Source organism: Phytophthora sojae (genome assembly GCF_000149755.1).
Source record: "Phytophthora sojae unplaced genomic scaffold PHYSOscaffold_1, whole genome shotgun sequence".
Lineage (NCBI taxonomy): Eukaryota > Oomycota > Peronosporomycetes > Peronosporales > Peronosporaceae > Phytophthora > Phytophthora sojae.
In genome coordinates, this window is record NW_009258115.1 from 12,351,527 (window position 1) to 12,373,945 (window position 22,419).

Consider the following 22,419-nt stretch of genomic DNA (forward strand, 5'->3'; position numbering starts at 1 on the left):
AAGCTACAGTAGCACGGACGACATACACAACCCGTAGGCAACGCCCACCAGCTTCAATCAATTTGGTAGCTTGCTATCCTCTACCTTTTCTTGGGTACACCGTGCTTGATGATCCAATATGTGCCCATGCGTCGTATTTCGTGAGCGCGTTCCCCAGCAGATTCGGATTGCGCAGAATCGCCTTGTTGATGGTGTCGTGGCTGAGACCCCACATCCGAAACCAAGCTATCTAACGTTCCGGAAAAAAAAATAGCATCGCTCCTCAGCACAGCTTCAATACAGTACGACGTAGTAGTGCGCAAAACCAATCATCCTTACCTTCTGCTCCAGTCTTTCTATCGGTATGTTGGGCAGCTGCGGAGCACAACAGACAAACAAACCACCATTAGTCAGCGACTCTCCAATACATATAAGCAAAGTACCGCAACGAAGCGAGAAATGGCTCGGAGGGCCTGATTCCTCTGTCCATCAAGAAGCGAGACGTGCACTTGACCCTCTCCAGGGATACACTGTCGGAACTTGCCAGTGATCTTGGGAGTGTGCGTGTATGAAGTGGTGGGCATCTCCGCCAACGTGCACGCGGAGATTGCGGAGAACGAGACGTTGCAGCAGGAGAACAGGTAGGACTGACCAAATAGCGGCAAGAACTACATAGTGAACATGGCCAAGTGGCCTTACATAGCAAAGAAATACATCAGTCTTCAATCTTCCTCGCCGAGCTCACTTCCACCTACCAACAGGTTATGAGCCCAATAGGCTCCGACGACACCTCACAACGGCCAAGCCCTGCGCACGACGTGCACGAGACCGACGTCCAAGGGCTGAACGTGGCAGCAGACCCGTTCGAGTTGTTCGAGGGGACGCGCTTCGACTCGGGCGCGTCCGACCCCCATGCAAGGGGCAGTCGGGGCTCCAGCGAGAGCTCCGAGCGCCTTTACAGACTCGAAGGACTGCTCGAGGGGATGGCCAAGCAGCAGGCCCAGTTCATGGCCAATCAAGTGAAACTGCAGGAGCGGCTGCAGCGTCGCAGCGAGCCGTCGAACACGACGCCGTACGAGAACCTGTACGGCGCGTCGAGCGCGTTCACGGACTTTATCAAGGCCAGAGACCGAAGAATGAGAGTAGACTCCTCTCGACGCGTCGATGCTCTCGGTGGGACCGACAGCACCAACGCTCCCGGCGCCGACGCGTCCGGTGGAGCAGGCGACGAATGTGCAGCAGCCGCAGCAGGCGCCGCAGCAGCAGCCGTACGTGCCGTCGCCCTCGCCGGAGCAGTTCGTGCCGCCGCCGAACTTCGGCATCAAGATCCCGAAGCCGCGGGACCTGGACTGGCCCGGATTTGGGAAGTTCTCGGGTAAGGAAGTCTACCCGGGACTGGGGGCGGACTTCAAGTCGTGGGGACTGAGGTTCCTGCAGCGACTGAAATGAGCGGAGGAGACTGGCCGGAAGAGTTCCGCATCCTCGCTCTCAATGGTAAGCTCGATGGCACAGCGCTTGTGTACTTCGAGAGGATGGTGCCGCTCTGGACGGCCGAATCGCCCACGTTGGAACACGTGATGAACAGGATGCTCGTATCGTACATGACGACAATCACGGCGAGCAAGGGATTGCAGCTGATGACTGCGGAGAAGGACGTGGGCCGAGCACTGCCAGTACTTGACGTACGGGGCTGAGCGCTCCGGCTGCTCGGACCTGCACGTGCTGCAGAGTCTGTGCAAGTCGGCGCCGCCGTACTTGCAGAGTGCGATGTTGACGCGGCTGAACTCGCAGCGCGTCGACTACTTACAGCAGGCCACGGAGTTGGTGGCGTTCGCGATTGAGTTCGAGGCGAATATGCTCAAGCAGGAGATCGGGCGCGGCCAAGGTGGTCGCGGGAACCGCGGACGAGGCGGTCGATTTCACGGTGGCGGCCGTGGAGATCAAGGTGGACGAGGATCCGTTGCCCGTGTTGACGGCACGGAGACTCGCTCCTGCTACAATTGTGGTGAAGCCGGGCACCTAGCCAGAGACTGCCCAGGTAAAGAGAACAGCGGTGCTAAGACATCTACTCGAGTCACTGGCCGTCGGAACCGGCACGAACGCAGACTCGTGCACGTAGATCTGGGACAGCGGGTCCAGCGTGCACTTGGTGAAGAACGAGAAGTTGCTGCGGAACGCCGTCGACTGCGACGAGCAGTGCCGAGCGGCTAACGGTGATCTTATACACGTAGTCAAGAAGGGCACGGTGGTGCTGCGGACGATCGTGGACAGCAATGAGGTCATCGTGGACTTGTCCGACGTCTACTACGGCGATGACCTACCGGACAACATCATCAGCTACGGCATCTTGGAGGAGAAGGGCGTGTATCTGGAGCGCCACGGCGGCAAGCTACACGGTGCAGGAGAACACTGGCATGCGGATCTTCGAGGTCTACAGGCGCAACAAGGTGCTGATGATCGACGCCATGGGTGAGATGACCACGGAGACGCGCGTCAACGCGGTGACGGAGGCAGTCAAGGCAGCGAGCGAATCGCTTGATGATGTTGTGATGGAGTCGACGCTGCTCGAACTGCACAAGAGGCTGGGCCACATTGTGTACGATACAGTCGAGCGCATGGCCGACACGCCTGGATCAGGTATCCGGCTGACAAGCAGAGAGCGGTCCAACTGTTTGACCTGTGCACAAGGCAAGCAGAGCAAGAACAATCAGTCCAAGAAGGACACGGGCGCGAACGCACCGATCGACAAGATTGGTGGCGTTATCGGCAGTGACATTAAGGGCCCTATGACCCCGAGGGACAGGCGCGGCAACAAGTACCTGATCAACGTCATCGACTACTCGACGAACTACGTGCGCGTCTTCCTCGCGAAGAACAAGGCGGATGCTACAAAGGAGTTTGAACACTTCTTAGTGTACTTTGAAAAGCGATTCAACTGCCGGATTCATGTGCAACGTACCGACGGGGGCAAGGAGTACGTGAACGTGGATCCGTTCTGCAAGGAAACAGGCGTCAGACGCCAGATTAGCGAGCGCGAGAATCAAGCATCGAATGGCAAGCGGAAAGAATGCACCGCACCGTGCTGAACGTGGCACGTTGCATGCTGTTTGCGAGTGGTTTGCCGTTGTACTTCTGGGGAGACGCAGTGGAGTACGCTGTTTTCGTGTTAAACACGAGCTCGTGCAGCGCGAACCCCAAGCGCATGTCTCCGCTCGAGATGTTGGCGGGCAAGGTGCCGAACTTGTCCGACATCGTCACGTTCGGGAGCCCGTGCACAGCCTACAGAGATCCGGGCAAGAAAGTGTGGAAGTCCAGAGCACAGGTTGGTATGATCGTGGGCAAAAATGACGAGACGAAGGGCTTCAAAGTGTACTTACCGAAGGACCGAATCGTAATCACCACCCAGCACATCGAGAACGTGGAGACGCTGGACAGCAAGCAGAACGCGCAGCTGCAGGCGCGCGAGGACCCCGAGCTGAAGAGAGCTGTTGAAGAACGCGAGCAGGCCGCGGAACGGAAGGAGCCCGTCGCGGACTCGTCGCAGGTCAGTGAGACGCCGAAGGTGCCCGAGAGCGGCGACCCGGCGGTGAAGTCGAAGAAGAAGCGTCCAAGGAAGAAGTCGAAGAAGAGCAGCAAGAAGAAGAGAACAGTTGCAGCAGAAGACGCTGCCGGAGTAGAAGGAGCTGGCGCTGATGAAGAGCAGCTACCAGCAGAAGAGGTGCAGCCCACGCGCATGCGCACGCGCTACATGGCCAAGAAGCACGTGTCCGTTGGCAGCGTGAACACGGTCATGCTCAAGGACCCGAAGAACTTCCGCGCCGATAAGATAGACAGGAAGTCCGTGAGTGGTGGCGTTGTGATGATGGGCCGGCGCTGTGGTGGCGTGGGTGTGCAAGAAGCAAGCGTGTGTCGCGCTCTCGACGATGGAGTCGGAGTTTGTCGCGGCCTCGCACACCACTGCGCGCATGCTCGGCGTCATCGAGTGTTTGAAAGAGATAGGGATCAAGGTGCGGATGCTGTCGCTGCTGCACGTCGACAATCAAGCAGCGATCGCCCAACTAGAAGGCGAGGACACCACGGGGCACGCGAAGCACATTGACACCCGCCACAAGTTCGTGAAGGACTTCGTGAAGAAGAAGGTGCTGCTGATCAACTACTGCGAGTCCAAGAAGATGCGTGCGGACGTCCTGACGAAGGTCCTCCCAGCGCCACGGCTCGCTGAGCTGCGTGGGCTTGTGATGCTCTCAGGTTGACCGCACGGGAAGGAGTGTCGGAACTCGCCAGTGATCTTGGGAGTGTGCGTGTATGAAGTGGTGGGCATCGCCAACGTGCAGGCGGAGATTGTGGAGAACGAGACGTTGCAGCAGGAGAACAGGTAGGACTGACCAAACAGCGGCAAGAACTACATAGTGAACATGGCCAAGTGGCCTTACATAGCAAAGAAATACATCAGTCTTCAATCTTCCTCGCCGAGCTCACTTCCACCTGCCAACATACACATTACTACCCGCCTGACCTGGGTATTTTTCCTTGATGATCGCATGGTACTCCGACAAATTCTTCCGATCTTTGGGCTCATTCCCCACGGGCCTTGCGGGGGCTGTTGCGAAGCCCGCAGCAGCAGTAGCCGAGGGCTCCTCCGCAACTAATTTTGGTCCAATGTGTTGGAAATTGATTTGCAAGTAATTAATACACTCCCCTCAAACGCTACCACAAAAGTAATTTACATTTTGGACAAACTGTGCCACCTCCCCATACTGAATCCAAGTGAGTCTTCCGCCCACATATTCTCCTTCTGGCCAAAATGGACGAGTCTAACGTTACCAGCACGAGCACCAGCACGGACTCCAATGCTCCTTCACCGTTCTCCGCGTCATCGCCCGCGCCCACTCTACCGCGGGGCATGCGCTTCAAGGACAGCAAGAGCGCGTTTTACGCCGTGCAGGACTACGCGCTCTACCACAACAAGCAGGTCAAGGTGGCGCGTCGCGGGGGCAAGCACCGCAAAATGGTGTGCGCTTCTACCGAGCCGTGCCCGTTCTTCGTGCAGCTCTACCTGCACAACTCCAAGACGGACCACACGTGGTACGTGTCCAGCGCCGACCTCACACACTCCGCCGAGTGCACGTCCACGGCCAAGCCCACGCAGCGCCAATTGGTGGAGAGCTCCAGCTTCCAGCAGGCTTTGGCAGCCGCGCCCAATGGCACAGCCTCCCAACTGCTGCAGCAACTCAAAGGTAGAACGAACCTACGCACGATCTACCGCGCCAAGCAAATCATGAAAAAAGAGCACCTCACACAGGTAGGCTCGTCCTACCGCAAGATCCCGTCACTGCTACGCAACTTCTCCGAGTTGAACCCGGGCTCGTTCACTCGGTACGAGGTGGGGGGCCCACAGAGCAAAGTGCCGGGGGCGTTCTCCCGAGCATTCGTGAGCTGCAACGTGTTTACTCAATCGACGACGTTCAACCAGCAGATCTACGGCTTCGAGGCGCGGCCGTGCAACAACAGCGAGGCAAGCTACCAGGGGGTGCACTTGTTCCTGCTCGGAAAAGATGGCAACATGTGCAACGTGACTGTTGCTGCTGCGTGTTGTGACGCACCAACCAGTGACAATTACCGGTGGTTCTTCCGCTGTGTGGAGGACAGCGGCGTAAGTTTGAGGTATTGTCCCGTGCTCTGTGCTATCGACACGGAGCTGCTGAGTCTGGAGAGCGAATTGGGACTCACGTTCAGGTACTGCACGAGATACATCATTGAGCACGACTTGACGCGGATGGGGTCGTTCAGTCGCCACCACCACGCGCTGGTGTGGGGGCTACAAGGATCCGAGACGGAAGCGGAGTACAACAACCGCCTCGAGTGGATCGGCACGACGTGCGGACCTGGCGTCGAGACGTACCTCAGACAATTCCCTATCGAGCGCTGGGTGGTGGCCGGGAATGTTGGCAAGGTGGCGTTCTACGGGTGGCGAAGCCGGACATTCTACGAGACAGCGGAGCAAGAGCAATTTGCGGCTTCTGGAGCAGGAAACGGGTCTGGTATGGGAGGAGCTGGTGCCCTTGCAAGCAACGCAGCTAGCTTGGCTGCAGCGGCGATCGCTCCCAGCTCGAATCCGAAGCCTCCACGAGCGGCTGGTACCGAAGTGGCAGCTTCGATTCCTCCGGGGCTTGACCGATACAGGACTATGCTACCGTTTGCGTTCCTTGAAGCGGTCATGAGCTCCTTCATGCAAGACGCCTTTAAGCACAGCACGCTGGCTGGTACATGGAAGCAGCAGAACCGACAAGTGACTCAAGGCGCGCAAGATCTCTATAACGCGGAGTGCAAGCGCATTGGGGAGTACAAAGTCAGTCAAGCGTCGGAGACTGTTGCATTTGTGACGCAGATCAACAAGGACCAAAGCCATCGCCGCCGAGTGGATCTGCAGACCAACACTTGCTCGTGCGCCTTCATCGACCAGTACGCCATTCCGTGTCGCCATCTCATTGCTGTCCTGCTATTCTGTGAGAAGATGGACACGGTCGTTGACCGTTTTGCTCCTGGTTATCTCGTGGACAATTACGTGCTGGCCTTTAGAGGGAAGGCCGTTGAGCTTCCTCTTGGCTCATCTCTTACTGAGGACCCCGCGTGCGCTCCGCCAGTGTCCATGGCGAATTCCCGACGCAAGGCAACGGGATCTGAGGAGAACGACAACGACATCGAGAACGATTTCGACCCCAACACGGCACCTCGTGTTGGAGATAAAAGGCCAGCGCCTGAGGGTGACACAGTCGTCGAACGTATTGGGAATGAGGCACATATCAGTGAAGACTTACCAGACACGACACCCTTACCAAACTCCGCGCCACCACCAGACGCAGTACCTCAGCGTGTTCGGCTGTGCAAGAAATGCCGTGGCCCAGGACACAATTCCCGAAGTTGTTCATTCGTACCCCCAGCTCTAGATCAGCAAAGTATCTGATCACGTAATGCACGCAATGGGTTTCATAGCAAAGGGTTCTACAGTACATGGCGTTTTCGAGGAGTTCCAGCAACTGTGTATAAAGTACTTCAGTAGCAGACTTCCGGGGTCGGGAAGTGCAAGCTCGGAAAGTGACGATTTCTTCTCTTAGAAACCCCCCCATCATTTTCAAATCTTAGCAGCAAAAGATTTGTTCCGTTCTCGACCCAGTCGAGTCGACTGGCGTGAGCTTGACGGTGGAGCGATTCGATCGCGCGAGGGTCAACTTTTCATGGCGCCGCGCTGTGGACACCAGAGCGCAGCAGGTGGCATTCCTCCCACAGCGGGCTCGTGCGAACAGCTGATGCCATCGGTGATTCGCTAGCGGCGGCTCTACGGGACGCTGAAAAGGCCTCCCCAGGCAACATGGAACTCATCAATCTTGGATGGGATCTTGTCAAGAGACTCGGGGGCTATGAACAGGAACAGCGTTTACTTGTCAAGTTGGCGGACACCGGTCGAGTGATAAAGATCCTCCAGCAAGCAGTGAAGACTTCACTCGATGTGTTGAACATTCACGACGCAGCTGTCGCGGAGTCGTGGTGGAATGAAATGCTTCACGAGCGTATGGCCCGACTGGATATGTACGAGGCGTTGGTGGCTGAAGTACTGAAGAGGCCAAGTCAGGTTTGCTGTCAAATTCTGTCGAATCTCGGGCTTAGCAGCAAAACGCCTCGAGAGCTAGGTGGCAACCGAGGAAGAACAGATCGAAATACTGACGCTGTTGAAGTATGGGCTGCAAAGAGCACGGCGATGTACTGCTGCCACGTGAACTAGACTTGATCTCGGGTGCGTATGATTGGGTTGTCCGTCGCTCAGGTTTGGTGGTCGGGCAATGCCACCGTGGTTTACGACGACAACTTACGACTGGGAGTACGCGGTGAAAATTTTTCCTGCCGATGGGCGTGAAGAGAGCTGTCTGCGGCAGGCGGAGATCACAGCGCCACTCCAGCATCCACACTTGCAGCGGTTCTACGGTGTATGTCATGTTGGTGAGCCATTTATCGTTGTCGAGCGGTGCGAACAGATTTCTGGTAACGTCTCGTGGAAAATACTTCTCGAGTGTGCACTGGGGCTCGTATACTTGCATGAACGCAGAGCTGTATATCAACGCACGACCGCGAGTGAGCTCAGTCTCTTAACTTCTCGAGGCAAGGGTCTACTGAGTACAACGAACTTACTGCGCATTCCTGAGAATACCAGCGACCAATCTGCCATATTGAATGATGTATACCAGTTCGGTCTGGCGGTCTTCCTGACACTCGCTCGTGCTCGAAGACCGACTGAAAATACGCTGGTTAGAGCACTACCTACAGTTCAGCCTGAATTTGCTTCAGAGAAAGAGTGGAGTTTACTTTGCGGGATGTATTGCGTTGGGTTGGAGGACAAAATGGAAATGCTGGAGGTTGTGCGGGTGATGAAAGGTCTAGCCAGCGACGAAAGCGGCAGCCATCTTGGGGAGACGCAAGACGCGTTACCAGAACTGATTGACGACGTGGAGGGATATGTATCTCCTTTGGCTGGTCAAGCCATCGCTGAAATGCTGCGAGATGCGAGCGACTTATGCACGGAAAGACCCGAGTTTGCGGAGTTAAATCGGTTAGTACACATTCGGCTGGAAGATCTGTACCGCCAGCTAGTTCTGGCTCAGACTCCATTACCGGCTGCGTTAGTTGGAGACTTTGGCTCTATCTTGTGGCGTTCCGCAAAGGTAGATCGATGAACTAACGGACGAGAACGAGGCATCAAAAGCTAGTGCAATGTTGGACTATGAAACTGGGAGGCCATCACCAGGTGCCGTCGAGCTTCCTCGGTGGTTCATTCCACCGTACCAAGTAGAAATTGAAGAGCATACCGCGGACGGATCCTTCGGCTCTGCGTATTGAGGCCGATGGCTCGGTGCCGACGTTGTGATCAAGCAAACCAAGCGAAACGTGAAAACCGAGATCAATTCCGCCACGAACTGGACCTTTGGTTTTCGCTCGATCACCCCAACTTGATTAAGCTGTACGGGGCTTGTCATGAAGGAAAACCGTTTTTCGTGTGCGAGCGTGCAACCGGTGGAACCCTCACGTCATTCGTTATGGGGAAGAACCGTAAGACGGTGTGGCGTAGCCTGTGGTATGCAGCGTGGGGGCTTGAGTCAAGGGCAACAACATCCTTATGGGTAAAGATGCATTTACCGTGAAGCTGGCAGATTTTGGCTTAAGTATATTGGCAACCAACTCTTCTTCCGCCAGTGAATACCCAGTCAGCGGCGCGTTCAGATGGAAAGCTCCCGAGTGTTTGCTCGGGTCTCCGCCAACATTCGCATCGGATAGCTATTCCTTTGGCATGTGCATCATTGAAGCAGTCACGGGGGAGTACCCGTGGCGTAACTCTGTGGGCGACGACGTGGTGAAGTGCAATGTGACTGAGAAGCGGCAGCTCCCAAGGCGCCCCGCAGCTTTTCTGGGTGTGGAATGGGAACTTATCGAGCGCATGTGCTGCTTCAACCCCGGCGAAAGGATCGGCGCGCTCGCTGTCATTCAAAGCATGAAGCGAATTCAGCAGTGGTTCTCGCTTGGATATCTGGTCGAGGGAGGCGGTGAGTGCAGTTTGGGTAGCGTTCGACGGTGTAAAGATTTGCAGCAAGGGAGGCTGAACGGGCTGTAAAGAGTCTTTACTAAAGACCTCAACGCCGTGGAGAAAGTGCAAGAGCTCTGGTGGTCTGACGAATCTGAGCTACTCAAGGTACAAGGTAAACAAGTATCGCTTCAAGTGACAAACCTTTTAATCTATCGAAGCTGAAGCACGTTGTTCCGGCCTGCCATTTATTTCGAGTCGAGCACGTGTGTGTGCTGCCAAATTGTGTTTTAGCGTGGTGTGCGTTGTCGAGGGCGAACCATTTGGGGAGAAGTCATGCTGAGCAAGCCGGAGCAGCGGTGAGGGCGTCGACGAGCTTCGCATACCCATAGAAGGGGTAATCTTGCACGAGAGTCAACAGCGGCGATTAGCCCCACGGACTTTGCGTCAGATTGACTCAGCTACGGCGGTCTAAGTGCAACCACGATGCAAACTCTTGAGCGGCTGCACCTCCCCATGATCGCAGGCACACGGGAGGCGCATCACGCCCAACGCCGAAACAAATCCTGGCGACCGAGGACGTTCATGCATGGGAACCGAGCGCAATTGAGATTCGGACCGCTTCAACATGCACTTGGGCTTCTTGTCACACGTCGTGGAGCTCAGTCGCAATGACATTGCCGTTTACAGAGCTGGCAACGACCACCACGCCGTTTGTAAAGCTTTGCCGCTGAACACGGACCAGATAAAGAGGCCTCGTGTTGGAGAAGAGAGCGGACGAGCAGCATGCCTGTAAGCTTGCAGTGAAGTGAAGTCGGTGTTGTCACAGCGTGTGACAGCGGCGGTGTGTAGTGCGACACTGTATCGGCACATGTGCTCAGCGCCGCTCAGTGCCTTGCAGCTCCTATGACTGGAAATGCCCAAGACATCAATCTCCAGGCCTCCACTGCTTTCTCGACGCAAGCGTCGTAATGTCGGTTTTCAACGCTCTCTGCGCTGTAGAACGGCAGCTTATCGCCGGCGGAGAATACTGTACGCGTTAGTGGCGTGCGGCATCTCTTGTACGACGCGTGAATCCCCCTCGAGAAGCCACTATCGACGCGGACCGCCTTCGATATGAAGGCACTGTTGCACAGCCTTTCTTCGAGATTTGCACGCCCCCTCCTACGTTCGAGAACGCTTCGACGTTGCCGAAGTTGCTGACACAAATTGTGTCACACAGTCCCGCTGTACAATACCAACGTCCCGCACACCAGCTGCAACCTGAACGACAGGAACGAAGCAAAACGTTAAGAAATTCTCCGTCGAAGGCGTTGGTCTCCGTCGATCGACTGGCAAATTAATCCGGCGTGAGTGAAGGTCTCGTCCAGCGAAACGCGAATCAGATGCGTCATGTTGGAGATTAACCAATCAAAAGGGGGCGGCCCATCTCCTTGCCCTTTGCCTGGCTCTCGCGCGTAGATCTCGCACGTGCGCTTCGCATTGAAGTGCACATCCATCATCCCCCCCGCAACTTTGGTAAACGCGCCCCGAGGGTCCTCGTTGATGTTGACCCTCACTTTCGATTTGGCATCCTCGGCCTCACTTCAACCACTTCAACCGACCGAGGAGTCCAAGCCAAGACAAGACAAGACCACTCTACCCTCCCGGCACTACCCACCTCTTCAACTGCCGCCGCTCTACCTGCACCACCACCACATCACATGTCGGGATACGAGAGCGGGGCGTCCTTGCCCTCCCGCTCCAGCGAGCACTACGCGCGGCTGGAGACGCCGCGCGCGGCCTCCCGGTCCTTCGAGCTGCCGACGCACCACGTCGTGGACGTGTCGGAGGCGTCGGCGGGCGCGCGCTCCTTCTCCGCCGCGGATCTGTACCGCGCGGACGCCAAGATGGCGACCAACGCCAACCACTCGCCGCCCGTCGGCCCGAGTACGCCGCGGCCCGACCACCGCTCGCGCTTCCTGAGCGACGGCGAGCTGCTGCTGGCCGCCAACCCCGTGCCCACGCGCGAGTCGTTCGCCACGCTCAATGAGACGGACGAGAAGGCCTGGCACCAGCGCTCCACGGAGCTCATCTCCAAGATGCTCAACACCAACCTCGAGCGCGGCCTCAACGGCATGGACGTCGAGCGCCGGATACTGCGCTACGGCTACAACGCACTGGAGGAGGAGGCGCGCACGCCGGTGATTGTGCTGTTCCTGCTGCAGTTCTACAACCTCATCATCGCCATGCTGCTGATGGCGGCGCTGGCCTCGCTGGCGCTGCAGGAGTGGGTCGAGGGCATCGCCATCCTCGCTATTGTGACACTAAACGCCGCAGTCGCCACCATCCAGGAGCACTCGGCCAGCAACGCACTGGAGGCGCTGGCCAGCATGTCGAGTCCGCAGTCCCTTGTCATCCGTGACGGCATGCAGCAGGTGGTGGACAGCAAGCAGCTGGTGCCCGGGGATATCGTCATCCTCGTCACCGGTGACGTGGTGCCCGCCGACATCCGGCTGTTCACCAGCGTCGACCTGAAATGCAACGAGATGCTGCTTACGGGCGAGTCCGAGGACGTCCCCAAGAAGTACAACGCGCCGATCCATGGGGCTGGCGCCGGCAAGCCGGCCAAGCTCACGGCAAGCAACATGGTCTTCTCCTCCACCACCATCACGGCGGGCAACGCGCGTGGAATTGTAGTGGAGACTGGCATGAACACGCGCGTTGGATCCATCGCTGCCCTGCTGAAGGCCAAGAGCGGAGAACCGGACGACGCGGCCGAGAAGAAGTGGATCCGGAACCCTATTGGAGACTGCATCGCCAAACACCGCCCCAAGCCCACGCCCCTGCAACGCAGCCTGCACCACACGGGATACATCATGGGTGTCATCGCTCTGGGCGTGGCCGTGCTTGTGTTCATCGTCGGCATGGTCCGACAAGAGAAGGACCCCAAGCACCCGGACCGACCAGTGTACCTCACGATGATCATGGCCGCTGTGTCGGTGGCTGTCAGTGCCGTACCCGAAGGACTCCCCATGGTGGTGACGATTTGTCTGTCCTCGGGCACTGCCGAGATGATCAAGAAGAACGTCCTGGTCCGCAAACTCGCTGCTGTCGAGACACTCGGCGCTGCGTCGGTAATCTGTACCGACAAGACCGGCACACTCACGGAAGGCAAGATGACGGCGGTGAAACTCTGGGGAGATTTCAAGGAGTACAGCATCACTGGCAAGGGCTTTAATCCGGAAGGATCCATCCTATCTGCTGATGGAGTCAGCCAGGCGGAGCCTGAAGCTGGGAACGTCCAGGTTCGAGCTACTTTGATGGCCTCCGTGCTGTGCAGCAACACGCAGCTCAAGCAAGTGGAAGGCGAGGACGGAGAAACCTCTCGTTGGATGCCATTCGGCAACTCGTCCGAGGCTCCGCTGGTCGTCGCAGCCGCCAAGGCCGGGATTTGGGAAGACAACCTGCTTGAAGACTACCCGCGCCTCGTGGAAGTGCCGTTCAGCTCGTCACGCAAGATGATGATCACCGTCAACGCTCTTCCCGTCGTAAACGGCGTCGCAATGTTTGACGCACTATCGCTTCCTGGTGACAAGCCGCCCAAACTCGTGGCCAGCGTCAAGGGCGCACCCAACTACATCCTACGCAACTGCACGCAGTTCTGCCGGCGAGACGGAACGTTCGAGCCCCTCACCAACGCGCAGCGCAACAAAATCTCTAATGCGGTGGATGCGCTGTCGTCCCAGGCGCTGCGTGTGCTCGCGGTGGCCATCCAACCGCTGTCGGAGTTGCCCTACGCCAAGGACTGTGACGACGCCGACGAGAAGTTCGCGGCGTTGTCCAAGCCGCTGATCTTCCTCGGGCTTGTGGCCTCGATCGACCCGGAGCGTGACGGCGTTCGCGATGCCATTGCCACTGCGCGCGCTGCCTCCATCCGCACCGTCATGATCACGGGTGACTATCTCGCCACCGCCGTTGCTATCGCCAAGAACATCGATCTGCTCCAAGTCGGCGCCGACCCGGAAGCTCAAGCAACCGACTGCACTCAACTCCGCCCGAATGGTGACGTGTACCTCCCGCCGGCCGACATCGACGAAATCACCTCTCGTACCCTGGTGTTTGCGCGTGCCAAGCCCGAAGACAAGATCGAGATCGTCAAGTCACTACAACGCCAGGGTTTGATCGCTGCTATGACTGGTGACGGTGTGAACGATGCGCCAGCACTGAAGGAGTCGGACATTGGTGTGGCTATGGGCATCTCCGGCACGGAGGTCGCGAAGGGCGCGTCCGACATGATCCTGACCGACGATAACTTCTGCAGCATCGTGTCAGCAGTGGAGAAGGGCCGAGTCATCTACGCCAACATCCAGAAGTTCGTCATGTTCCTCCTGTCGACGAACATTGGAGAGATCGTGCTGATCTTCTTGTCGGTGGCTGGAGGTTTCCCTCTTCCCCTGGAGGCGCTTCACATCCTGCTGCTCAACCTGTTCACGGACGGTATGCCTGCCGTCGCGCTGAGCTTGGAGAAGGGAGATCCGCAGATCATGAAGGAGAAACCGCGACACAAGCACTCGTCCTTGATCCAAGGTCGACTGTGGCTGCTGGTGCTCTGCAACGCCTTCCTGCTGCTGGCAGGAGCCACGACGACATTCTTGCTGGGACTGTACTGGAACTTCGGCGAGCTACTGACGAACGATATCTACAACGCCGGCGGTGGTGCCGACGGAACGGACTACACGGACGTGACGTGCCAACGCTGGGAAGGCATGAACGACGGGTGGCGGACGTACGGCAACTGCGCGGCTCAGTATTCCGACGGCACGTACATCTTCGGGGACGAGGTGGCCGGCATGAGCTCGTTTGAGAACTCGACGGCCTACTGCGAAGGAGGCGACTACGACTGCGTACCGGCAGGCTTGGGTCGTGCTCAGACGATGGTGTTCCTTGGTCTGGCGTTCACCGAGGTGCTGCGAGCTTACACGGTGCGGCACTTCACCGAGATCGTCTTTGCTCGGATGCTGTCGAACGGCTACATGCAATGGGCGGCATGCATGTCGGTGACTCTTACGGTTCTCGTGACCAACGTCCCTGTCATCATGGACGACATTTTCGGCTTCGAGTACATCACGTGGTTCCAGTGGCTCGTGGTCGGAGCTGTCGCCGTCAACGGCGCGTTCTGGGGCGAGGTGCTCAAGGCTATCATTCGACGACACGACCGCGCTCAAGCACGGTGGGATCACATGAAGGCTGGTTTTGAGGAGATTCTGCTCGAAATCCGCCATGTGCGCCACCACGTCGAGCGACTTGAAGCCGGTGGCCCCAAGCGTGAGTAAGTGTTTGCATCTCGACGGGATCAAGGCTACGATGTCACCTTGAAGTAGTTGTAGCACTCACCGAGTGAAATTGGCTTTACGTAAATGAATTTATGAATATCTTTTTTATTGTTCTGATCTCCTCAATGTGCACTGGGCAGTCCATTGCAACGAAAACTTTCTTGCCATAACATCAACGTTTTTCTTTTATTTTCGTACTTCATGACGGCTAAGCGTGATCATTGTGTATGCGGCATCGTCACCTACGAGTCGTAGGCTACCACAGGTCTTCTAGTGCATCAAAACTCTTCTTCTGCTTTGTGTAGTACGCTTTGTCGCGAACATCCGATCCACACGAAGCCGTATTCGTGTTCGCCAGGCTATGAGAGGATCGTCGAGTTATCGAGCACCGGGTGTTCGATCCATACCACAGCATGCAGCTTTAAGTGATGGTGGCTGAGCGTGGAGGCCCCCTGCCAGCCTTTAGGGAAGTGCCAGGCTTACATAATGGTCCACTTGTCTCCGAGCGGGAGTACCTCTGCGAGCCTAAATCTGAATCCATTGGTCTGGAAGATATGGCTCACATCAGCAGCGACTACTACGGTCCTGGATCGTACTGAGAGGGAAACTTTCACTCGGTCACAGTGCCGCTACTGACATCGACAACCAGTCTAAAGCTTGGATACGTGACGGTAACTCTACTGCTTGCAGCAGGAAGTTTTATTTATTCCGCGCTACATACCAAGGTTCGAGACGTTGCAGCCACTGAGACACCTTCTATCGCGTTAACTGTCGTGTTTCGGCTTCGCAGTGACAAATAATTCGTTATTGCTGAATTGTTCCGGGATTCCTCCGAGCACCACAAGGTGACCTCTCATGTCACGATTCTATGAGGGGGAGGGGGGGGGTCTACATGGGTTTGCGTTCGTACTGGGTCTACCCAGAGGCGAGCAGAGTTTAGATGATCCAAAGGTGGGGTCCGTTCTTCGGACTCGCGTTGATGCATTTCCCGTCACTGAGCTGCATTCGACGCGCTATTCATTCGAGTTCACTGGGTGCTCTTCATCGCTGTGGTAGTACTCGCGGTTCTACATGACGCAGGCGTTGTTGTGGTCCCTGGGCGATTAATGTGGTGCATGTATGACTGTTCTACCGGCGCCGAATCTACGCCCAGAGATCATGTAGCATGGTAACATTCGACATCAAGGCGCTGGGGGATAGGACGACTTAACTATTGACTGCAGCACTCAAGCGCGAGGCCAGCGCCATGAGACTCGACGATCCATCCACGTTTGATCCTTACGGTAAACTCTCGCTCGACATCTCAACTCCGCCTGTTTACTCTCACTTTGTCTTCTTTTCCGGAGGCATTGGCATGACGGTGATGCGATCAATAGTCAACTGGCTGCTCCACGAGTGCTACTACCGCAACTGCGGCGTGATCCCTCAGTGAGGTTTATCTGGCCCGTGAAAGATATCGAGAGAGAAGGAGCTTATACTGCATGTAGTGCTTGTTGCGGGTATGGAATGATGCTTTTGATACGGGAGTACACGCAACAAGCCAAATTCTCTGAAATGTATCGCAGAGTTTAAAGCGCAGGTTGTGTAGCTGGTACGTCGGCACTGTCAGGTTCAAGATGGGCATCTCACACGCACGCCTTGTTGACCCGCTACAGGTTGAAATAACAGCACCAATGTTGCTTCCTATCCCAGTACAACCACAAATTTGCACCGCAACGCTTGCTGCTTAGAAACATCTAGAATGGTACAATTTTTTGGTCGGGGCCACCATGAGAAATGAGTGTGGTGGGTTTGTGATTCGAGTTAACTCCTTTTAAAACCCTGAAGTTCGTCGCAATGCTTACGCATTAGGCGTGACTATTCGTCATAGTTTGCTCAAGTAGACGCACAGCATGGCAGCAAGCGTGCCAGCGGCAGCAGCAATACCGAAGCATACGACTGCGGGCAATGGTTCTTCGTCTGCCCACTCCAGCTGCTGAGCTGGGTACTCAGGATCGCAGACCATCTTCGCACGGGACTTGTTCGCACGACGGCTAGCTTTCGCGGGCACCGCCAGCACTCGTTCGTCGCGTTTCTTGCGTTTGCGCAGTGAACGAGAGGCCACCTTGGTGGGGATCGCCACATTTTCGTTCTTTGGCACGACAACACCATCGTTCATGGCTGAAAGTTCATTTTTCTCGTCGATTTGCGTGCTTTCCGGTAGCTCAGACGGGATCGAGGTTCCTTCATCGACCAGGCTTGCGCCCACTTTAACAGCGCAGGTGGGCTCCTCATCTTCTGCTTTTGGTAAATCATCTATCATCTCCTTTAGGTCGTTGGAAGACTGGTGGGGAGCTTGAGCGCAACCATCTTCGCTCGAGACGTCATCGTCTTCAGTGTCGCTGTATGAAAGTGTAGGGACCATATCCTCAAACTGTAGAAAACAAAACGCAAAGACTTGAATTAGCGGCGTGTATCTCTCACAATACGAAAGCTAATAGGAATGTGAGTCACAAACCTGAAGATCCCGTCGAAAAATGTGGTCGGAGTAGCGGAGTAGCGTCTGCACGAAGCACACGCCCAGCGCTTCAGAGTTGACGCCGTCGCTGTCATCATTAGTGTTTCTGTCGCTGTCTTTCTCCATTCCGATGACTTTAACGTGGTATTTGTTAGAAAAAGTAGACAAAACCTGCAGAACAAACCGACATGCAATATAAGTACAAATACGTTCACGCAGGGCTTCAAACGAGAGCTGACTTACCGTTTGGGATTGATCGTGTGCCGTAAGCCATCGTAGCAGGTTCATAAGCGCATCGAGGCATTCGCGTTGTTCGATGCTCACCAGGTCCACAGCATTCACGAGTGGGTACAACATCGGCAGAGGCACGGGTTCCTTGTCTTTCGCATCCTTTTCCTTCGCGAGCAAGTATTCCAACGTTGAAGACAGCATGCTGCTGGGCTCGCAGCGCACCAACGGGGTCTCCAGTCGCGACAAGTACGAGCTTAAGAGCGCTGCCAGCACGCGGCACTGCGCAGCCGCCTTGGCGCGCTGCTGTCGAAAGAGTCTCTTGATCACCACGAACGCCCCCTGCTCCTGTAGCAGTCCGTCAAACTGGTTGCTGCTCACCTCGCTCTGCACCCACGCGATGAGCGCCGCGTGCAGTCGTCGCTGCAGCTCCTTGGTCTGTGCATCCAGCAAGTCCGGCGTGGCCGCATCCGCTGCAAACACCGCGAGTTCCGCGTCCGTCACCGCCAACTTGGCCGTCTGCGAGAGGAACACGAACAGGAACAGCGCAATGGTGCGGATCAGGTGCAGCAGCATCCCATCAGCGTCGTCCTGGTCGTCTCCACGGTCGAACGGTTGAGACTCTGCATCATGTTCGTCAGCGTGTGTCTGCGTCTTGGGCTCGGGTGTCGGCACTTCCGCCGCCACGTACGTCGCCATCGCTCTGTTCGGCTAACCTCAGCAAGCGACCGACAGTCTCGAATTGGCCGGGGTCAGTCGAGTCCACGCTCGAGTCGAGTTGAAGTCGCAAGCGGTTTCTAGACAAAGTTCTGGCGTCTCTCGATGCAGCCAACGGCCAAGACGAGAAACGTCGCGTGGAAATAGCTCTTCTTCCCTGGATGGGGATATTAACACGCGGGTGCGAGTGTTGACGGCCACTTGAGACGGTGTGGGTCTCCAGGCCAATGGACTTCTGAGCCCTTGAAACGCAAAGCCATTATTGGGTGGGTGGACTGCAGGTCGTGATCCTCAAAGCGTGTTCAAATCCCAAGGTTACGATCAACGCGGCTCCGATAGGGGTACGGCGTAACTTCATACAAATTGAGCGAGTCACGTGTCCATGATGCTGGAGGAGGAGCCGATCTACAGCAAGCTGCAGCCTGCGTTGGGCGTCGCTGTGTTTCTCGTCGCTCTCCATGCTCTACCATTGGAGTCGGTGGGGTATCTGCTACGAGTTCTGGTGTCGGTATATCTGGTTTTGGCTTGTCTCGACGTGGCGTTGACGCGCTACCACCGATGGAACTTCGTGGCTTCGGAGCCCAAGCCTCAGTCAAAGCACGTTGCTCTCGTCACGGGGGCGTCGTCCGGACTGGGCAAGGAGATGGCGTACCAGTTGGCTCACAAGGGCCATTCGCTGCTGCTGGCGGCTCGGAGTGAGGCTGTGCTGGAACGCATGCAAACGGAGATCGAGCAGGCCCACGAGGCTGTGAAGGTGTCGATCTGCGCGTGCGACTTGGCGTCCGAGGCGGGGATTGAGTCCCTCGTGGCGTTCGCAGCCAAGAACGGACTCGTCGTCGACATCCTCGTGAACTGCGCGGGGTTCTCCACCACCAAGGACTTCGTGAAGCTCTCGCCAGCGCAGATTACTCAGATCATGGCTCTCGATATGGCGGCAGTGGCGCAGCTAACGCACGCGTTTGTGCCGCAAATGGTGAAGCGTGGGGTGGGGAGGGTGCTCAATATGGGGTCCATGGCTGGATCTATCATCTCCCCTTCGGCTGCGTTGTACAGCAGTGCCAAGGCGTTCGTCATCAACTTCAGCCAGGGACTGGACTACGAATTGCGCGGCACGGGGGTTACCGTCACGTGCTTCTGTCCTGGTCCGGTGCACACCAACTTTGGCAGCACTGCCGACTGTGACGACGCCATTTACATGAATATCCCCGGGACTGCGTGTGTACCGAGGGAATGTGCTGCACTTGCGTTGAAGGCCATGTTTCGGGGGCAAACGTTGGCCTACGACACGTGGTTTGCGTATGTCTCCGCCATCCTGGGGGCATGCGTGTCCCCGCGACGTCTTCTAACAGCAATCTGTGCCGTGGGAATGAACGCACCGAGCAAGATAGGAGAGATGCTGCGATGCTAAGGTAAAGAGGCGAAGGGGTTGTTTGGAACGGTACACAACAATTTGATTGGGACTTTCAACATGAAATCTATGCGCATTCACAGTCTAAGAATCGAGCTTAAGCGAGCTCGAGGGCGTCGAAGACGTAGGAGGCCGACAGGAACTTCTGGGCCGGGTCGGGCGAGCCGCTGGCGACCGAGAGCGTGATCGTGTTGGAGCCCGCCACCAGAGCGGACGACGGGATGGCGTACTCGTACAGCTTGTAGTTACCCATCGTCACGCCGCGGGTGATGCCGCGCGTCTTGACAGCCACCGACGGGGCCGTCTCGGTCTCGAAGTCGTTCGCCTTGACGTCGGAGCGCGCGTTGACCTGGGCGAGCGGCACGCCGATCTTGAGCGTCTTGTCCTGGCCAGCCTGGGCGTCCGTCAGGTTGAACGTGATCTTGATGTCGTCGTTGGCGGCGCGGAACTGAGCCGTGGGGAACTTGCTGTCCTCATCTGTGCCGGCCGCAAAGGTGATCGGGCCCCAGGCGTCCATGCGCGAGTCGCTCGGGTGCATCTTGTGGATCTTGTCGGCGTTCAAAAAGCCGTCGGGCGTGCCGTCCCACTCGCCGATACGCCAAATGGGCTTGGTGTTCATCTCGTACGAGACATCAATGGTTTCCGAGGCGGATGCACCCTCAGCGACCGTAATACTGGCCGTGCCGACAGCCAGCTGCTTCTTGTAGACGATGGCCTTGTAGGTGCCAGGCTTCATCTTGGGCGACGTGAACGTTTTGGTGCCCGCGGGCACCTTGACCCAGTACTGCGCGTCAGCGTTGGAGAAGGCCACAACGACTTCCGAGTTGCCCAAAACATCGTTGGCGTCGGTGATCGTACCGGCCACCTCGCCACGCTTGGCGTCCGGGACGAAACCCGTGAGCTCCTGGTCCTGGAAGAAGCTGAAGTCCAGCGTGGAGGCATCGGGGGCCGCGCCGCTCGTCAGAGCAAGCGCATAAGGGCCATGGAATCCGTAGCGGTAGTCCTCGATACGCGTGTGGTCCGAGTTCATGTAGAACGACAGCTCGTTGGAGACGTCCAGCTTGTTGTTGATGTCACGGAAGAACGGGCCACCGCTAGACGTTTCGTAGCCGTGCTCCGAGATGACCAAGTACACACCAGCCGCAGTGCTGTTGACGCCGTGGACGGCGTCGTCGATGAAGGGCACACCCGAGTAGTACTTGGAGCGGGTGATACCTTCGGCGTTCGCGACAATATCCGTCGCCTCAATGGCCGTCATGCCAGCCTCGTGGGTGGCTTCCAGGATGCCCTGGTTCATCACCGTCTTGTCCAGACGAGCGAGGAAGCGCAGCTCCGGCAGCACCAGGTCGTTCGAGTGGTACGTGCCCATGTACACGACGTTCTCGTTGGGGCGGAAGAAGTAGGACTGCTCGATGCCCGTCTTCTTGCAGTTGACGTTGATGGTCTTCTTGTCGTCGTTCAGCGCCTGAATCGTCGACTCCACCTGGCCCAGACCCGAGTTGACGTGCGTGCCCATGGACTTGTACTGCAGCTCCTGACCGTTGTAGTTGATGGACACGATGTCGCAGGACGCCTGCCTCATGGCGATCGTCAGGCCCGCGCCGGTGTTGATGATGTACTTGTCACCGCTCGTGGTGTAGCCGAACTCATCGGCAGCGGAGGCCGTGGCCAAAGAGGACGCGACCGCCAGGGCGGCAGCAAGAAGGCGGCAAGATAGCATGGTTTCCACTTGACTCGAGCACGGTAGAAGTCCGAATGAACTTTACTCTCGCTCCCTCTGTAGTCGAAAAGTACGGGTCAAAGTGGAAGAGTCCCAGGACATCTGCTGCACTCTCCAGACGGAGTTTGTGAACGGCTCGTGCGAACAGCGCAAACGTGGAGCAGCTTCGGTGAGCTGTCACGTTGCACTCCTCGACCATCATATTTTTCCTGTGCAGCATCAGGCTCAACGTTCCGACGGACGACGCAAAAAGTTTTGCCGAAAGGTAGGCTGGCGTTTCACCATGCTGCATGGAGCATCGCGCATATTCATGAAAATGTACGGTAGTTGCTATTCTGCTTCGGTAAGTACATGTATTGTGCTTTGCAAACGTTTTGTCGTTTTGACTTGGAGCTCTCCTCGATTTATCATTAAGTCGAGGTCGATTTAATAAAACGAGGTCAAAGAAAGGGACAGATCGATCTATTTAGGCCGGCTAATAACTCGAGCTACGACAATCCAAATCAGAACTCGAGGTCGATCTCCTGGTGGATCTGGGCAGAACGAGGTCGATTTACGGTAAAATCGATCCCTTTTGCGTTTTCAAAAGCGCAATTCGAGGTCGATCTAAGTAAATCGAGCTACCGCCTCTGTTTTGTACCCTGATTTGTGGACCGGCCTTCCTCGATCTAGGCCATAAAACGGGGCGACATTTTATCTGCAAAGCACAATACATGTATTGTGCCTTTCACCTAATTTGGCGGTGAGCTGTTAAATCAGCAGGCATGTCAGGAGGGGGTATTGTGGACAGAAAAAGAACGAAATACCCCTTTTAAAGTTGCCAAGAGTACCCCCTCTTAACTAAGGAAATGCAGGCGTGGAAGCCAACTTGCACTGCGGTCTCCAGCGTCTGCAGAAGGTTATCCATGTATGCAACGAGAATAGGCCAAATACATGGCTAATAACACTCTTAGCACGTCGAAAGCGGTGTCGAATCCAGTAGTATCG

General features: G+C 56.5%; 10 protein-coding genes across 10 annotated transcripts; 8 read left to right on the forward strand and 2 right to left on the reverse strand.

The window, feature by feature from the left end:
* Positions 1-743: 743 nt before the first annotated feature.
* On the forward strand, positions 744-1,428 carry PHYSODRAFT_310349 (hypothetical protein; the record flags this gene model as incomplete). Its single annotated transcript, XM_009519380.1, has 2 exons — positions 744-1,121; positions 1,204-1,428. The coding sequence occupies 2 exons, from the start codon at positions 744-746 to the stop codon at positions 1,426-1,428; spliced, it is 603 nt and encodes a 200-aa protein (XP_009517675.1).
* Positions 1,425-2,452, forward strand: PHYSODRAFT_469004 (hypothetical protein; the record flags this gene model as incomplete). Its single annotated transcript, XM_009519381.1, has 3 exons — positions 1,425-1,576; positions 1,632-2,052; positions 2,144-2,452. The coding sequence occupies 3 exons, from the start codon at positions 1,425-1,427 to the stop codon at positions 2,450-2,452; spliced, it is 882 nt and encodes a 293-aa protein (XP_009517676.1).
* Positions 2,453-4,852: 2,400 nt separating this feature from the next.
* PHYSODRAFT_454697 (hypothetical protein) lies at positions 4,853-6,505 on the forward strand (the record flags this gene model as incomplete). Its single annotated transcript, XM_009519382.1, has 7 exons — positions 4,853-4,990; positions 5,051-5,289; positions 5,380-5,517; positions 5,590-5,856; positions 5,956-6,020; positions 6,279-6,358; positions 6,410-6,505. Coding segments are annotated over 7 exons (1,023 nt in total), but the record flags the coding sequence as incomplete, so codon positions are not given.
* Positions 6,506-7,387: 882 nt separating this feature from the next.
* Positions 7,388-7,727, forward strand: PHYSODRAFT_406816 (hypothetical protein; the record flags this gene model as incomplete). Its single annotated transcript, XM_009519383.1, has 2 exons — positions 7,388-7,609; positions 7,668-7,727. Coding segments are annotated over 2 exons (282 nt in total), but the record flags the coding sequence as incomplete, so codon positions are not given.
* A 165-nt stretch (positions 7,728-7,892) lies between these two features.
* PHYSODRAFT_410450 (hypothetical protein) lies at positions 7,893-8,348 on the forward strand (the record flags this gene model as incomplete). The annotated part of the gene is made up of 1 exon (XM_009519384.1): positions 7,893-8,348. A coding segment is annotated over one exon (456 nt), but the record flags the coding sequence as incomplete, so codon positions are not given.
* A 797-nt stretch (positions 8,349-9,145) lies between these two features.
* On the forward strand, positions 9,146-9,637 carry PHYSODRAFT_295212 (hypothetical protein; the record flags this gene model as incomplete). Its single annotated transcript, XM_009519385.1, has 1 exon — positions 9,146-9,637. The coding sequence occupies one exon, from the start codon at positions 9,146-9,148 to the stop codon at positions 9,635-9,637; it is 492 nt and encodes a 163-aa protein (XP_009517680.1).
* Positions 9,638-11,919: 2,282 nt separating this feature from the next.
* PHYSODRAFT_475371 (hypothetical protein) lies at positions 11,920-14,862 on the forward strand (the record flags this gene model as incomplete). Its single annotated transcript, XM_009519386.1, has 1 exon — positions 11,920-14,862. One exon carries the CDS (start codon positions 11,920-11,922, stop codon positions 14,860-14,862), a length of 2,943 nt encoding a protein of 980 aa, XP_009517681.1.
* Positions 14,863-17,611: 2,749 nt separating this feature from the next.
* On the reverse strand, positions 17,612-18,440 carry PHYSODRAFT_538411 (hypothetical protein; the record flags this gene model as incomplete). Its single annotated transcript, XM_009519387.1, has 1 exon — positions 17,612-18,440. A coding segment is annotated over exon 1 (675 nt), but the record flags the coding sequence as incomplete, so codon positions are not given.
* A 246-nt stretch (positions 18,441-18,686) lies between these two features.
* On the forward strand, positions 18,687-19,712 carry PHYSODRAFT_323797 (hypothetical protein; the record flags this gene model as incomplete). The annotated part of the gene is made up of 1 exon (XM_009519388.1): positions 18,687-19,712. One exon carries the CDS (start codon positions 18,687-18,689, stop codon positions 19,710-19,712), a length of 1,026 nt encoding a protein of 341 aa, XP_009517683.1.
* Positions 19,713-19,779: 67 nt separating this feature from the next.
* Positions 19,780-21,432, reverse strand: PHYSODRAFT_295216 (hypothetical protein; the record flags this gene model as incomplete). Its single annotated transcript, XM_009519389.1, has 2 exons — positions 19,780-19,796; positions 19,962-21,432. The coding sequence occupies 2 exons, from the start codon at positions 21,430-21,432 to the stop codon at positions 19,780-19,782; spliced, it is 1,488 nt and encodes a 495-aa protein (XP_009517684.1).
* Between the last annotated feature and the right edge of the window lie 987 nt (positions 21,433-22,419).